This window comes from Bufo bufo, chromosome 6 (assembly GCF_905171765.1).
Source record: "Bufo bufo chromosome 6, aBufBuf1.1, whole genome shotgun sequence".
In the NCBI taxonomy this organism is placed as follows: Eukaryota; Metazoa; Chordata; class Amphibia; order Anura; family Bufonidae; genus Bufo; species Bufo bufo.
Window position 1 is genome coordinate 159,239,417 of NC_053394.1, and position 18,110 is coordinate 159,257,526.

The following is an 18,110-nucleotide window of genomic DNA, read 5'->3' on the forward strand; positions in this document are numbered from 1 at the left end:
TCCACAGTTCCCGCCCCTTTAACAGTGACCTCCACAGTGCCCGCCCCTTTAACATTGACCACCCCTTTAACAGTGACCTTCACAGTGCCCGCCCCTTTAACAGTGACTTCCACAGTGCCTGCCCCTTTAACAGTGACCTCCACAGTGGCCGCGCCTTTAACATTGACCTCCACAGTGGCCACACCTTTAACATTTACCTCCACAGTGACTGCATCTTTAACAGTGACCTGCACAGTGCCTGCCCCTTTAACAGTGACCACCACAGTGCCCACCCCTTTAACAGTGACCTCCACAGTGCCAGCCCCTTTAACAGTGACCTCTGCAATGCCCGCCCCTTTAACAGTGACCTCCACAGTGCCCGCCTCTTTAACATTGACAACCTCTTTAACAGTGACCTTCACAGTGCCCGTCCCTTTAACAGTGACTTCCACTGTGCCCGCCCCTTTAACAGTGACCTCCACAGTGCCCGTCCCTTTAACAGTGACCTCCACAGTGCCCGCCCCTTTAACATTGACCACCCCTTTAACAGTGATCTTCATAGTGGCCGCCCCTTTAACAGCGACCTCCACAGTACCCGCCCCTTTAACAGTGACCTCCACAGTGCCCACCCCTTTAACATTGACCACCCCTTTAACAGTGACCTTCATAGTGGCCGCCCCTTTAACAGCTACCTCCACAGTACCTGCCCCTTTAACAGTGATTTCCACAGTGACCACACCTTTAACAGTGACCTCCACATTGCCTGTCCCTTTAATAGTGACTGCCCCTTTAACAGTGACCTCCACAGTGCCCGCCCATTTATCAATGACCACCCCTTCAACAGTGACCTTCATAATGGCTGCCCCTTTAACAGTGACCTCCACATTGCTTGTCCCTTTAAAATTGACTGCCCATTTAACAGTGACCTCCACAGTGCCTGCCCCTTTAACAGTGACCACCCCAGTGCCCGCCCCTTTAATAGTGACATCCACAATGCACGCCCCTTTAACTTTGACCACCCCTTTAACAGTGACCTTCATAGTGGCTGCCCCTTTAACAGTGACCTCCACAGTGCCCGCCCCTTTAACAGTGACTTCCACAGTGCCCGCCCCTTTAACAGAGACCTCCACAGTGTCCGCCTCTTTAACAGAGACCTCCACTTTGCACGCCTCTTTAACAGCGACCTCCACAGGGCCCACCCCTTTAACAGTGCCCGCCCATTTATCAGTGACCTCCACAGTACCCGCCCCTGTAATAATGAACTCCACAATCCCCGACCCTTTAACAGTGACCTCCACAGTGCCCACCCCTTTAATAGTGGCCACCCTTTAACAGTGATATTCACAATGCCCGCCCCTTTAACAATGACTTCTACAGTACCTGCCCCTTTTACATTGCCCACCTCTTTAACAGTGACCTTCATAGTGACCGCCCCTTTAACATTGACCTCCACAATTGCCGCCCCTTTAACAGTGACTTCCACAGTGCCCACCCCTTTAACAGTGACCTCCACAGTACCTGCCCCTTTAACAGTGACCTCTACAGTGACGTTCCTTTAACAGTGAACTCCACAGTGCCCATTTGTTTAATAGTGGCCCCTGCCCCCCATGCATGTAGCAGTGTAGTTATGCCGTCAAACGTCATATGACTGAATATTTAAAGGGAACCTGTCACCTGTTTTATGGTGTTCTAACTAAGGGCAACATAAATAAGTACAAATCGCTGCAGAAAATGCACCAAAATAATACGCAACTGACAATACTAGCTAATTCCTCAAGCCGATGTTAAAAGCTGAGAACTTTGCCAATATCTTCCAGTCAGGAACATATCGGAGCCCCTCATGCACCACGTCACGGTGTCGCAGCACGCATGGGGTCCTACCACTAAAACGCCTGTGGTGTGTGAACAGGGTCTGAACAATGCTAGAAATTAACTCACAGCCAGGCTCTCACATGCCTCCATAGTGATATCACCAATGCATTGTAAGGTAAAATGAGGAGGCTCCATTCACACGTCCGCAAAATGTGTCCGCATCCTTTCCGCAATTTTGCGGAAAGGGTGCGGACCCATTCATTCTCTATGGGGACGGAATGGTTGCGGACAGCACACAGTGTGCTGTCTGCAGCCGCAATTGCGGAGCGCGGCCCCGATTTTGGGTCCACAGCTCCGCAAAAAGATAGAGCATGTCCTATTCTTGTCCGCAGCTTGCGGACAAGAATAGGCATTTCAATGGGGGTGACGGCTGGTGTGTTGCGGACCCGCAATTTGCGGGTCCGCAACACATCACGGACGTGTGAATAGAGCCTAAAGCTGTGAGCCGCACCCACAACAGACCACGTGACACAGAAGCCGCACCCACAACAGACCATATGACACAGAAGCCGCACCCACAACAGACCATGTGACACAGAAGCCACCAGGTGCAAAAGAATGTTACCAACAAAATAAAGTGGCACATTCCATATACACAAGGACAAAAACTCACTGAAAAAAGTGGCCTAAACGGGTGGAAATGCTTCAAACCCAGACACTGTAGCGCATCTATAACCGGGTGAGCTATTCCTCCGCATGCGGTCCGCAGACAACAGCAATCCCCAGCAAAAAATGCGTACAATGGAGGATACCGGTGCGGACCGCATGCACCACAAGGACATCTTACACACAATCACTGCATAAAATGCACCAAAATGATAGGTCATCAATACAAATAATTTGGACAACCCTTTTAAGGGGACCTACTGACACTGTTAGGCCTCATGCACATGACCTTATGTATTTTGCGGTCCGCAAAAAACGGATCCGCAAAAAATACGAACGACGTCCATGTACATTCCGTATTTTCCTGAAAGCTACAGCTGGCCCCTAATAGAACAGTCCTATCCTTGTCCATAAGGCAGACAATAACAGGACACATTCTATTTTTTTGGGGAACAGAAATTCGCACATACGGAAACGGAATGCACACGGAGTAACTAACTTTTTTTTTGCGGACCCATTGAAATGACTGTTTCCGTATAAGGTCCGCAAAAAAAAAAAAACGGACACAGAAAGAAAATACGTTTGTGTGCATGAGGCCTTACTTAGGATACTCTGAATGTTACGGTAGGGGTGGGAACAATTGTGGGGGGAGTGGCTCAGCAGTACATTGATGATGATTGCTTCAATAAGTGAAAAGGGCAACTACAAAACGTGACCTCATAGTTTGCAATCAGTAGCTAAATACATGATCTATTGATGTATATCTCCTGTTTCCAATTAGGTGTAAAACATGTGAAACCGCCTGTAAAACCCAAACCACTGGTGCCTCCACGCCCTAAGGAAATCCCAGGGTCCGAAAATAAAAGTCCTTTGCTATCACCAACATCTAGCCCATGCTCTCCAACTTTGGATATACCATCTGCCCTCAAAATCAGCCAGCTCACAGGTCCGCAACCCTATGGGACTAGGCGGACTTCATTAAAAAGATGGTCATCCTCTGTTGGTGAAGAAGGAAATCAAGAGAATAACCCACTGTCACCAGTGGAAAACAGGAGTACAGATCTACCAGTCAAGATTGCAGCCAAGCCATTATCTGCTCCTTCGAGACCTCTGCAGAGTGGACCAGTATGGAAAGGAAAAAGTCCTTTTATCTTAACAACTCGAGGATGGGGAGAGCAAAGACTGAATCAATTAAGGGATCACAATGAGAGGTGAGATTTCTTTCATTACTGTTTTCAATTCCAGTTTTTTAACTTCTCATCACATTTTCAATGTCTTAGGCTGCGTTCACACGGGCGAGATTTCCGCGCGGGTGCAATGCGGTAGGTGAACGCATTGCACCCGCACTGAATCTGGACCCATTCATTTCAATGGGGCTGTTCAGATGAGCGATGATTTTCACGCATCACTTATGCGTTGCGTGAAAATCGCAGCATGCTCTATATTCTGCGTTTTTCACGCAACGCAGGCCCCATAGAAGTGAATGGGGTTGCGTGAAAATCGCATGCATCCGCAGCAAAGTGCGGATGCGGTGCGATTTTCACGCACGGTTGCTAGGTGACAGTCTATACACTGTATTATTTTCCCTTATAACATGGTTATAAGGGAAAATAATAGCATTCCGAATACAGAATGCATAGTAGGTGATCAATTGAGGGTTAAAAAATAAAAAAAATTAACTCACCTTCTCCTCTTGTTCGCGTAGTTCTCCCGGTCTTCAGTTCTTTAAAAAGATGAACTATGGGCTAAAGGACCCTTGGTGACGTCAGATCACATGCTCCAATCACATGGTACATCACCGCGGTGATGGACCATGTCATTGGAGCATGTGATCTGACGTCACCAAAGGTCCTTTAGCCCATAGTTCATCTTTTTAAAGAACTGAAGACCGGGAGAACTACGCGAACAAGAGGAGAAGGTGAGTTAATTTTTTTTATTTTTTAACCCTCAATTGATCACCTACTATGCATTCTGTATTCGGAATGCTATTATTTTCCCTTATAACCATGTTATAAGGGAAAATAATAACATCTACACAAGACCGAACCCAAACCTGAACTTCTGTGAAGAAGTTCGGGTCTGGGTACCACAGTCGGTTTTTTATCACGCGCGTGCAAAACACATTGCACACGCGCGATAAAAACTGAACATCGGAACGCAATCGCAGTCAAAACTGACTGCAATTGCATTCCTACTCGCGCGGGTTTGCCGCAACACACCGGGACGCATCCGGAACTAATCCGGACACGCTCGTGTGAACCCAGCCTTAGAGCGGTTGTCTCAGTATAAATATTGGCAGCATGAGCAACGTATGTCCAATTGGATGTCCAAGTGCTGTGACCGTGCTGATTTCTATAACAAAGCATCACCGGCCAATTGTTCTCCTGTTGGTTCAATTGTTCTCCTGTTGGTTCTCCTTGCCTTTTTTCAGGAGGCCTTATAATTAGTCATTAGCTATATGTCAAGATATTAGACTGAACTCTTAGATGATACCATCCACATGAAATAATTTCCAGTCAAGACACTGTTAACATTAAAAGTGACCACCCCTCAGCACCCCACAAACACATACGTTGGCCAAGTATGTACGTTGTTTTTGTAGGGCATAAGCAGTTGTTAGACACTTCCAGGGCCAGTCCAAGGATTTTTGTCAACACAAGCGAATCTACATTTTGGCGCCCCCCCCATCATCATTTCACATTTCTGCCCCTCATGATTCCTGTCCATTTCTTGCCTCCCCCCATCATTTCACATTTCTGCCCCTCATGATTCATGTCCATTTCTTGCCTCCCCCCATCATTTCACATTTCTGCCCCTCATGATTCATGTCCATTTCTTGCCCCCCCATGTGCCAATATCATAGTGCCATCCTCTCCCCCTGCCCCCTAATGTGCCAGTATCAAGTGCCTCTCTCCTCCCCCCTTCATGTTGCCAGTATCATGGCACCAATAGCCCAAACTACCCCCCTCCCCCGTGGCAGTAAAGTAACAGTCCGGTATTAAAAAAAAAAAAAAATTTTTTTTATACTTACCTCCATGTCAGCGATGCGATGCAGGCCTCTTCCGGCCTGTGTTCCCACCAGCCTCTAGTGTTGAAGATTTGGTGCTCGTGTTCTTATTTAGCCTGTCTTTCAGAAAAGTTTATGCTGGGATTCGAACCCATGACCTTCTATATCAGAGGCAGGTCATGACATTTTTTGTTTCTGGGAATATAAGTATCCATAGAAGTGTCCAGTTAACTTGCTAACTTACACTTGCCCCGCTGAGCCTGTGTGCCACGCAGCCCGGCCACCCCCGGCCCTCACTGTCTCAGTCACGGAGCGACGGCACGCAGCTGACAGGCTGAGGCAGCAGCCGCAGCAACACAAAACACACACACTGTGAGCTACGAGACTCTGGTGTATTTAAATCTCATTTAGCATGTCTTTCAGAAAAGTTTCTCCTGGGATTCAAACTCACGACCTTTCATATCAGAGGCAAGGCACTTACCCACACAGCTATGAGAGCTGTATAACCAGTTACTTAAAAAAAATATAAGACTTCTACTGTAGATAACTTTGATACCTAGTGTACATCCATACACATGACAGCTGCCACAACACACCCAGCTCTGCTACGTCCATACACAGTGTGCTGGGGCAGCTGTCATGTGTATGGATGTACACTAGGTATCAAAGTTATCTACAGTAGAAGTGTTATAGTTGTTTTTTTTAATTTATTTTTTATTATGTAACTGGCTGTACAGCTCTCATAGCTGTGTGGGTAAGTGCCTTGCCTCTGATGTGAAAGGTCATGAGTTCGAATCCCAGGAGAAAATTTTCTGAAAGACATGCTAAATGAGATTTAAATACACCAGGGTCTCGTAGCTCACAGTGTGTGTGTTTTGTGTGGCTGCGGCTGCTGCCTCAGCCTGTCAGCTGCATGCCGCTCACTCTGTTACTGAGACAGTAAGGGCCGGGGGGCGGCCGGGCTGCGTGGCACACAGGCTCAGCGGGGCAAGTGTAAGTTAGCAAGTTAATTGTTTGCCTGCGCCCTCAAGCAGCCGCTTGGGCTGCCTTATGATAGAGCCGGCCCTGGACACTTCTATGGATACTTATATTCCCAGAAACAAAAAATGTCATGACCCCATACACATTAGAATAGTTAGTGAATTCTGTGAAAACCAACAGGATACAAAAATAAAAATCCACTGTAAAAAAGTCTATTTGTATCCATTTGCTGAAGCCAAATTATTTAATTATTTTGCAGCATCAACAAAGTGAAGTGAGCTCCATTTGTCTACCCATGGTCAGCCCCAGCATTGGATTGTGATTGTTATGGGATAACATTGGGCTTAACCAAGGTCCCAAAACCATTACATGAGCCTATTCAAGAGCTGGATGAAAGGGGTCATCTAGAATTAGAAAAAAAATGTTGACATTTGTCCAGAAACAGAGCCATTGTCATACATGGACTGTGTTAGTATTGTGGTTATTCACGTGAATGGAGTTGAAGTGCACTGTTCCTGAAAAAAAGCAGACAAATTTTCTAATTTTGGACAATCTCTTTAACGTATTTTCATGTTTGATAAATGCTATGACAAATGTGTACCCTTTCTTCTGCCCTCTCCTTTATACTTCTTTCTCTCTTTATCTTTCTTCGTACTTAATTCTTCTGTTTATTTTGGCTTATGTCAGCGAGACTACATCCCAGAAAACTAGTTCCAGCTCAGTGAGTAAAGATACAGATTCACAAAAAAGACAAACTACAGTCGAAGAGAGTACAGTCTCACATTCAGAAAGTCATGTTGGAATTATTCCCGAGGAAAAAGCAGTGGCTTTCAATGTCCAAGACTCTGTAGCCAGTCCTGAAAAATTGCCCTCAATAGTGTCTGAGGATGAAAGGATGGTTTCTTCAGAATTCTGCTCTTCTGACAGGTCTGAACTTCAAAAACCATTATCTGTTGCCCTACAATCTGATCTTCATTATGAAAATAGCAAACAGGTCTCCCACTATGACCATAAGGAAGAAATCATTGTGGCATCCACTAAAACTGAGAAAAAAGTTCTAAGTGTTCCTATAAGAGAATCCTTCCATGTGCCAAAAAGTCCAACTGAGGATGAAAATGTAAAAAATGCAATAGTTTATAATAATAAGATTTCTGATGTAAGGTCAGAACTTGGTCACATAGTACTGCCTAGTGACATAAATGTAGACAAAGGACACCTGGAAATCAGGGACAAGAATCAACAACCAGAAGCACAAGTATATTCTCACGACCTTCAAAACATTGGAGATGTTATACCCAAAAAATATACACAACACACCAATATAGCTTACAAGCAAGAATCACAACATCATGATCAGCCACAGCCAATTGTACCCCCAAAACCCAAAGAACGAAAAAAGCTGTCTGTGCAGTTTAATGTGCCAAAAGCAGATGACCAAGGTGGAGTGCAAAGGTCTTTGGGCGATACTGAATCAGAGGTACAAGAAACCAAAGAATATAGAGTTAGACACAAGGAGGATGGAAATGCAGATATGAGAAGATGGCATAGAGAAGATGGCATAGCGGAGGTAAGATTCAAAATAAAATGTCTACCAGTTAGCACAATGTGTGCCACTACATGGTGCTCCACATGGAAACATTGGGGAGATATTTTCCCCCAGAATGGCTGTAGGAGAATATACCTCTATAATATGGTGTCTGATGGAACATACTATGAAATTTGAGACATATGAAGGTTCAGTAGGGCCCCTAGACTGCTGTGGGTGTAGCACTACATATGGACCCTCTTTTTCAAGCTGCATTCACAGTTGCCAATAGGAATCTGTCAACATTGTCAACCACAGTAAGATCCTCTGTTTCTAGTCAATTGAAAGTAATGTGGAGCACCTTGCAAGGAAACCTTGACTAAATTTTGAAATAGGTCAGTGCAATAGTAATACAGTATCTCTGTGTGCATTCAAAGGAACGGAGAATTCATATTGCTCAATCAGTATGTGCCCCCTTGAGCAATATGGCGTACGCTACACTGGTTGTCTGCCAGTATTAGTAAATGTGCCCCATTGTGCGGACTGAAATCACCATCCACATCAATATTCACGTATATACATAGGTATCTATTTAGGACAGTTTGGATGCAGGTATTTTTGTAAATGGTCTTCATTGGTTATACTGTACCTGAGAGAAACAAAAAAGGGGCATTCAGTAGTGCAGCTTCAGGCTTGGGACTGGGATTAATAAAACTTCATTTATGTTTTTAACGTATAGTGATATTCTTTTAATCTGATGATACCTTATAAAATGATGTCTGACAGTCCGGCACCATCTGCAATATAATGTCCAGTTATTTTGTTGTAAGTTACAGATATGATTACTTTAAGTTACAGGTCTAGAGACAAAACTGGTGTAAAGGAAAACTGGGTTAGTTGCCCATAGCAACCAATCAGATTCCACATTTTATTTTTCAGAGCTCCTTTGCAAAATGAAAGGTTGAACCTGATTGGTTGCTATGGGCAACTAACCCAGTTTTCCTTTACACCAGTTTTGGTTAATCTCCCCAATGTGTTGCTTGTATGTAAGAACACTGCTTAGGGTTTGTTCACATCTTTTTTGGAGGCCTCCATTTTTTTGTTCAGGGCCTCGATTGCAGCTTCTCTCAAAAAGACCAGACAAAAAAGATGCAGGATGACTTTATATATGATTTTATACTACAATTACTAATTTTATACTGTCTATTTGTTTGTCACTTAGAGACTTTTTATTTACTTCCTGGTACACTTTTATCTTACTAATCTATTAAGAGTTAATTTTGTTTACCACTCTGGCATTGGACGATAATTGAATACTGCAGACCGGTGTCTGGCTCTCTGGCCCTCTGGCGCCCCCACTGTGCTCCCAGGATATACCTGGAACGGCACTGTATAAACCGCCTTTCTTTCTTATCTCTTATCATTCCAGCAGTTCACTGAAGTCACTGATTTTCATGGTTTGGGGAGCTGCCTTATTCCCTTTGAGTCATCACATCTAGACCTTTCACTACCGTTCATTGCAAATATCCATTGCCGCCTCATATCCTATTCCCTTCTTTGCTGTCCTACATCCCTGTTCATCCGTCTCCTTTTTGTTTTTATTATATCTTTCATATAACTCGGTTCATCTCAGTTTAGTGCTGAATCTGGCATTTCCGTTATTTTCGTTATTCTGCTCCTATAATGGAGTGATGTAAACTCAGTCCAGCAGCAAAAATAACCCTTATAATTATATATAATTTATTAATAACCTTACATAATGACAACTCGACTACTAAGGTGAATCTACCGCTGTCCAGGCTATTCGATATAGGGTGGGGAGACTGTCCCTAAGCTTACACCCTAACCTACACCTCTGCCCAGGGAAGGCCCCTAATGGTGGGGACTCCCTGTCCTTGAACCTTGGCTACCACCTCCTAACGTGCCCTCGATTAGTGCCAACGGATACGGTGCAAACTTTCCTTGTCTGAGACTTCATTAACTGTAAGTCCAAAGGGGCCATATACTTGTGTCAATGTCCATGTCCCATGGACTACGTTGGGAAGACAGTGAGGGAAGTGAGACGGAGGATCCTGGAGCACGTTAATGATGTAGTCAAAAAGGATGCAACACTGGTAGCCACCCATGTGAATGCATTCCATGGGGTTGATCCTAGATCTCTCAAATTTACAGTGTTGGAACTGGTACCTCCTTCTCCCCGCGGCGGCGACTGGGATAGGAGGATCCTACAGAAGGAAAGCGGGTGGATCCACCGATTCCGGTCCCAGTCCCCCCGTGGGTTGAATGAGAGATTAACCTTTTACTGTTTCCTTTGACCATCTCGGCCCATGATATAAAACCTCCCTCTTCCTTCCTTATTCACCAATCTTTCCATCTCCACCCTCCCTCCACCTACTTTGCTCTCTATTGATCCGTTTATCTGGCCGCCTGCCCTGTGTGACGGTTGTCCCTGTCCCCTTACCCTTCCCTTCCCCTTCCTTCCCCCCTTTCCCCCCCTCCCCCATTCCCTTCAGCTGCGAGGCTATTAGTAATGGAACGTCCTTTTAACTTGGCCAGGTGTGCGAAGCACCTTAATTGTTAATCATCGTGAACAATGAACAGAAACTGGTTTATTGTTATTTTGTATGACCCCCTCTTAATCTGAGTGGGCAACATGTATAAGTGTCTTTGACGGCTTCTCTTCTACCATGATTCCCGTTCCGTTGATCTTTCCCTCCAGTCTGGGCCTTACTATTTATAGTCTGACGATTTTTTAGCACATTCCTATTGGATAAATACAAACAGACCTAACATTGCTCTCAATGGGTGAGATCGCCCCCTCTGGTCAGACAGGTCCAGCACAACCGAAGTCTATCTCCTAGGCTTTGGACAGAGTGCCGCTGTCAGTGCACCGGAAGCGGGATGCGTTCCAACTACCGGAAGGGGTGGTTCTGCGTTCCACGCTCCGGCACCCAGCGAACACTATGCGGCATCGGCTGCAATGGATATACAAACCGGAAGTTGGTGCTTCTGCGTGCGTTCCATGTTGGAACGCATGCCTTCGATCAGCGCCACTTACCATCTGACGTTCACGGAAGCGACGTCACATTATGGGCGACAGAGCGAGTTAGGAGGGTTATTTAAATGGGGAATGGAGGACAAACAGACTATTGGACCTGAGGAGGAACCAAAATGGAGGACCGGACACCGCAACCATTGACTGTGAGTATGATATGGACAGCTCTGCCTCATTTGAGGGGGGGTGCGTGCACTCAATATGCCTTTTTGTGCAAATACAGGGGACCTAATGCGGCAATTTGCCCTTCACCTCTCCACTTGACTCTGCCCATCGAACAGCTAATATAAGGTATTGATGTATTAGTTTAGGGATATTTGAGGTGGTGGCTCCTTTGTTTGAACAGTGAATATACATACCACTGATACTAGTGTGTATGTTCCCTCTTTCACAGCTACTTCACCATCATAGTCACCCTGTGTGGCCACTATAACTGGCCATTGTATATCACACAACTGGTTACCTGGCTTTTTCCAGATATAGTGAGTTATCTCCTTGATCAGGGTGTTCGTTGGTGGTGGCTATTTTTTGTATGCGAATTGTGCTTATCAATACAAATGTGCGTATACAAATTTCTTTCTTTCACAGAAGCTTTCCCTGAACACATGATCGCATGGAACCAACTATCCTCTCACTCTGGGGTCGCCGTTCCAGATTGGTCTCCTCCTCTCTTAAATAACAACTATTGGTCCAATCATTAACTATTGAGTATTTAATGACACCGGTATTAGTATTGGTGATTTACACCCATCTCACGGAGTTCACATCATCTTATGGGTCTCCGTTATCTCCAATATTAATCGTAACATCCGTTTTCATTTACCCCCTGATGATCCCACACCGTGGGGGAAACGCGTTGGGGTTTCTTGTAGTAATAATTGTATTTATCGTATTGTTATATTAGGGTGTTTTTAGACTATTTTGATGCACTTTGTACCTCTTGACACGATAGTGTCAATAGGGTTGTATACAAAGGTCATCCTTTCGTTGTTTGTTTGTACGATTACCCGGTTATCTACCACCAGGCTAGCACCGTATCCGTTGGCACTAATCGAGGGCACGTTAGGAGGTGGTAGCCAAGGTTCGAGGACAGGGAGTCCCCACCATTAGGGGCCGTCCCTGGGCAGAGGTGTAGGTTAGGGTGTAAGCTTAGGGACAGTCTCCCCACCCTATATCGAATAGCCTGGACAGCAGTAGATTCACCTTAGTAGTCGAGTTGTGTATGTCATCATGTAAGGTTATTAATAAATTATATATAATTATAAGGGTTATTTTTGCTGCTGGACTTAGTTTAATCATTCTTTGACCCATTATAAGTGTGTATCTCTTAGTGCTGGAATCTAAGTGATGTAAACTCACCCTTAGGTCTCACGCACACGTGTCAGATGCAGACTCATTCACTTGAATAGGGCCGTAAAAGATGCGGACAGAACACGGTATGTCCATTCCATGGCACCCATAAAAAAATAGAACATTTCCTATTCTTGTCCGTTTTCCGGATAAGTATAGGACTGTTCTATAGAGGGCAGGACGCTCCGTTCTGAAAAATGTGGAACGCATACGGCCGGTAACCGTGTTTTGCAGAACTCAAAAACACCTATGGTCATGTGCACGAGCCCTTACATGTACACTCAACATATAAGCTATTATATCTCTAGTTACATGAGCAACAAAGAGGAGGGACATTGGAGGGGGTGGATTTCAAGGTCAGTTGAATCTCACTTCCTTGTCACTCCTGTTCCGTGTTTTTCTCTCCTGGTGACATGTAGTACATGTTCACACCACTGAACGCTGGGAATGTGGACTGTTCTTCATTAATTTTGTAGTCTCAGCAATAGAATATATTGAAATTGTGTTCTGGAGAAAGTATAGGAATGTAGTGAAACAATGTTTCTTAAGAAAGTAGTCCGTAAAGCTTGTTTATTATAATTCGCCCATGCGCCCCCTTGTGGCAGACAGGAAAATTAAACCAGTTCTAGTTCAGCTGCTCCAGGCACTTTGGATTTGCATGAAGAATGAAATTGCAGAGTAATTTACAATTACATCATGTGCAGATGTCGCAGCTCTAGACGCTGTGGCTGTTGTTACTCAGATCACCTAGAAATGTGCTGGATTTTTGGTGTGTCGTGGACGCCCCATTCATTCCTATGGCAGCCCTGCTACATTGTGGTACTTGGGCGGGACACGGGCACACAAAATGTGTCATGCCCAAAATCGTTATGTAGCCATACCCTTATAACTGCCACACGACAGGCCCTGTTACAAGTTATTGCTCTTGTCAACTGCATTATATCACATGGCTTGAAGTCACTAGATATTTTATGGTCACAACAGTGTTCATCATGACTATATGGTGCGATTAGCATTTCCATATTAGGTCCGTTTGTTAGTTGTTCCCAATTTATTATTTTTAGCCTCCACGGGGAGCAGTGATATTGAAGGACTTATCATTTTTCCATGCATTCTTATCTGACTTATGTTCATTTATTAACTTTGCACTGCAGTGACTTTGTTACATAGGAATGCCTTATGGAGACTGGGTGTACGTGTGTTGAGCCGTGCTGAGGTGATAATTCATTACAGCTATGTATGTAGAAACATATTGTACAAGGAGAACATGGGGTAACATAATATGTAACATGTAAGAGGACCTAAATGACCACCTTTTTGTCTGGAGTACAGATGTGCAATTGAAGAAATAATTATATATACATGATTATTGCCAAAAAAAACGTAATTCAACAAAGGTGGGTCATTTTTTTTATGATAAAACAGCAAAAAATGGAAACAAATGAGGCCAAAGGAGTAGGGTTTTTCAGTGAAAGGCAAAGTGGCTCAGTCTCCAAATAAGACAAGGGTCCAAATCAATTGGAGGAAGATAAAAATAAAAAGGGAATTGCTCCATGGGGACAAAATGGGGTTATCAAAAATAGAAAATGTACCATGCGAGATGTCTCTTGACCTCTGAGAAGACCAGATAGAAACATAGAAACATAGAATGTGTCGGCAGATAAGAACCGTTTGGCCCATCTAGTCTGCCCAATATACTGAATACTATGAATAGCCCCTGGCCCTATCTTATATGAAGGATGGCCTTATGCCCAGGGGTGTAGCTATAAGGTCATGGGCCCTGGTGCAAGAGTTCATCCTGGGCCCCCTTCCCTCAGCGCTTTATGGCCAGGGGCAGGGAAGCACATAGCCTTCCTGCTGCCTGAGGCAAAAATGTAATCGGCAACCCTCCCCATGCCAAATTCTTGACCTAACCCCTTCCCTCCAGCCAGAGGTGTAACTTGATGAGCATGCACTTTCTATAATACTGGTGTCTTCTTATGTGGCACAAGGGTCTTTGGGGCCCCCTCAGGCTCCTGGGCCCGGTAGCGACTGCTACCTCTGCACCCCCTATAGCTACGCCCCTGCTTATGCCTATCCCATGCATGCTTAAACTCCTTCACTGTATTTGCAGCTACCACTTCTGCAGGAAGGCTATTCCATGCATCCACTACTCTCTCAGAAAAGTAATACTTCCTGATATTATTTTTAAACCTTTGCCCCTCTAATTTAAAACTGTGTCCTCTTGTAGCAGTTTTTCTTCTTTTAAATATTCTCTCCTCTTTTACCTTGTTGATTCCCTTTATGTATTTAGCAGTTTCTATCATATCCCCTCTGCCTCGCCTTTCTTCCAAGCTATACATGTTAAGGTCCTTTAATCTTTCCTGGTAAGTTTTATCCTGCAATCCATGTACCAGTTTAGTAGCTCTTCTCTGAACTCTCTCCAAAGTATCAATATCCTTCTGGAGATATGGTCTCCAGTACTGCGCACAATACTCCAGATGAGGTCTCACTAGTGCTCTGTAGAGCGGCATGAGCACCTCCCTCTTTCTACTAGTAATGCCTCTCCCTATACACCCAAGCATTCTGCTAGCATTTCCTGCTGCTCTATGACATTGTCTGCCTACCTTTAAGTCTTCTGAAATAATGACCCCTAAATCCCTTTCCTCAGATACTGAGGTTAGGACTGTATCACTGATTTTATATTCTGCTTTTGGGTTTTTACGCCCCAGGTGCATTATCTTGCACTTATCAACATTAAGTTTTAGTTGCCAGATTTTTGACCATTCCTCTAGTTTTCCTAAATCCTTTTCCATTTGGTGTATCCCTCCAGGAACATCAACCCTGTTACAAATCTTTGTGTCATCAGCAAAAAGGCACACCTTACCATCGAGGTCTTCTGCAATTTCGCTGGTAACAAGACCTTGGTCTGAATATACTCCATTGACTACAACCCTCTGTTGTCTGTCCCTCAGCCACTGCCTAATCCATTCAACAATATGGGAGTCCAAGCACAAAGACTGCAATTTATTGATAAGCCTTCTTGTCCATATTTTATGCCAATGCTGAAATAACTACTTCTGATTAGTGTTGGATGGTGATTGCTGTGGATTTCTTCTTCTGATTTGTTTAGGACTATACTGCTGAGCCCCACCATAGTGGAGTGTAAAGAGTCAGAGGTGTTTAAAGTGAATAGTTAATGTGGGCCTTGTAAATGCAAGTCTATGCATCTCCATTTGCCATTTTTTTTTATTGACCAAGTACCACATGAGATGAGTCTTAACTGCAGAGAAGTCAGGAGTAGTTTTCTCCAAGTCTGTAGAAGGAAATCAATCTTTGAAAGTCTGTGAGATCCTGTCAGTTTATTTTATTGACGGGAGCATTCAAAGGATTTTTCCTAAGGTTGTGTCCCATTATGGAGAGGATAGGGGAATATACACAAATTTAAATTCTCTCTGGGGGCACCCCACTAGTGTGCAACCCATCAACACAGGGTAAACACTGCCAAAAGCAGATAACCTAGTGTAGTGTAGGCTTCAAAACTGTGTTTTGGCCAGTTTGACATTGATTTTGATCATTTCAGTCATCTTGTTTACAATTAAATCAAAGAGGCACTTGTAAGTCAGACAAATATAACATAACATTTATAATGAAATAACCACAAATGTCTTTTCTGTGCTCACATCATTATCAGTTTTATTCAACCCCCAAGTGACATTCAATCTTAGTACTTAGTACAACATCCTTTTCCAGTTATAACAGCTTTTAAACGTGAAGCATAGCTTGACACAAGTGTCTTGCAGCGATCTACGGGTATCTTCGCCCATTCTTCATGGGCAAAAGCCTCCAGTTCAGTCACATTCTTAGGCTTGCGCGCTGCAACTGCTTTCTTTAAGTCCCACCAGAGGTTCTCAATCGGATTTAAGTCTGGTGACTGCGATGGCCACTTCAAAATGTTCCAGCCTTTAATCTGCAACCATGCTGTAGTGGACTTGGAGGTATGCTTGGGATCATTGTCCTGTTGAAAGGTCCAACGTCTCCCAAGCCTCAGGTTTGTGACGGACTGCATCACATTTTCATCCAATATCTCCTGGTACTGAAGAGAATTCATGGTACCTTGCACACGCTGAAGCTTCCCTGTACCTGTAGAAGCAAAACAGCCCCAAAGCATGATTGACCCCCCGCCATGCTTCACAGTAGCCTATCCTCAGGATCGGTGGGGGTCCGACTCCCGTCACACCCACCAATCAATTGTTTGACAAGGCCTCTTTCTAGAACAGTGACGTCACGTTCACTTGTCACATGGCCTAGGCACAGCTCAGACCCATTCAAATGCATGGTCATGAGGTGTAATACAAAAAACATCCGCTACCAAATGGATGTGCTGTGCTTGGGAAAGAATATTTAAAAGAAGAAAAACTGCTACAAGAGGACATAGTTTTAAATTAGAGGGGCAAAGGTTTAAAAGTAATATCAGGAAGTATTACTTTACTGAGAGAGTAGTGGATGCATGGAATAGCCTTCCTGCAGAAGTGGTAGCTGCAAATACAGTGAAGGAGTTTAAGCATGCATGGGATAGGCATAAGGCCATCCTTCATATAAGATAGGGCCAGGGGCTATCCATAGTATTTAATATATTGGGCAGACTAGATGGGCCAAATGGTTCTTATCTGCCGACACATTCTATGTTTCTATGTTTCTATGGTTAGCTGTGAGGATGCTGCAGAGATCACTGGAGAGCCGTGGCCTCTTCGAACTGCTGATTGGCAGAGGGTGCTGAGAGTTGGACCCTCACTGATGAGATATCGATGACCTATCCTGAGGATAGGTTATGAATATCAAAATATAAAATGACCCCTCCAAGTGTCAATGTATTTATAGCAAATACCTCACTTCTAGAGGGGTTTTGCCTAACAAGTTAACATTTTTAATAATGAGGGCCAGGCACTATGATCCTCAACTATTCCAAACTGTCAGTAGAGAGGTGGCCCCCCACTTCATTCAGTTGTTTCCATTAGTAGCATCCATTTGTCTTTTCCATACGCTTTCACGACAGAACTCGACTCGTTCTTGTGGTTGGTGAGGACACTCGCCATATCTTACTTGCATATCAGGAGTCAAATGTTTTTGGGTTTTTAATCTTTTCATATATAATACTGAAGGTCAGTCTTCCTATAAAGGTTGGTTTATTTGTGGCCTCCATGAAATTCCTCCTGGAAACCTCAAGTCCAGTTACCAGTACGGTATATTGACTTAACAGGCATAACAGCCAAGGTGATCAGAAACCAGTTTTACTGGTTGTTCAGTGATAGGTGAGAGCCTAGACCCTTTGGCAGTTGATTTTGTATGATCTTTTTCCGGTTTATTGCATCTGCTGCTTTACAGTCTTCAGAAAAACCATGAGATTTCACTGTGACAGGATTTTATGACAAAACCCATAACTCTTGTATAGATGTATGACATACCTGATGGACCAGACATTTGTGTTCTACAATTTGACTTGACATACTAGGTTACAATACAGCAATACTGCCTGTAAAGATTGTGCAGATCACGTATGCAGTTAGGTTTTCCTTTACCAGGAGCAAAGATTCAATTTGGCACTATGTGACTCTATGTTCTGCCTATTGTGCACCTCTATTTGATTAGTTCTGCTTTAAAGGGTGTCAGTACCTATGAAACTGGCTGCCAGTTATATGTGCTGCACTGATGAGAAACATAAAGTTTTAATATATGCAAATGAGCTTCTAGGAGCA

General features: G+C 44.1%; 1 protein-coding gene across 3 annotated transcripts in view; it reads left to right on the top strand.

Annotated features, from left to right (window-relative positions):
- Positions 1-18,110, top strand: part of TNKS1BP1 (tankyrase 1 binding protein 1) — an 88,204-nt gene that overhangs the window by 15,703 nt on the left and 54,391 nt on the right. For all 3 annotated transcript variants that reach the window (XM_040436841.1, XM_040436839.1, XM_040436840.1), the window contains exons 3-4: positions 3,239-3,668; positions 7,133-8,012. In XM_040436841.1, coding sequence (XP_040292775.1) covers positions 3,239-3,668; positions 7,133-8,012 — 1,310 coding nt within the window. The remainder of the gene's footprint in view (positions 1-3,238; positions 3,669-7,132; positions 8,013-18,110) is intronic.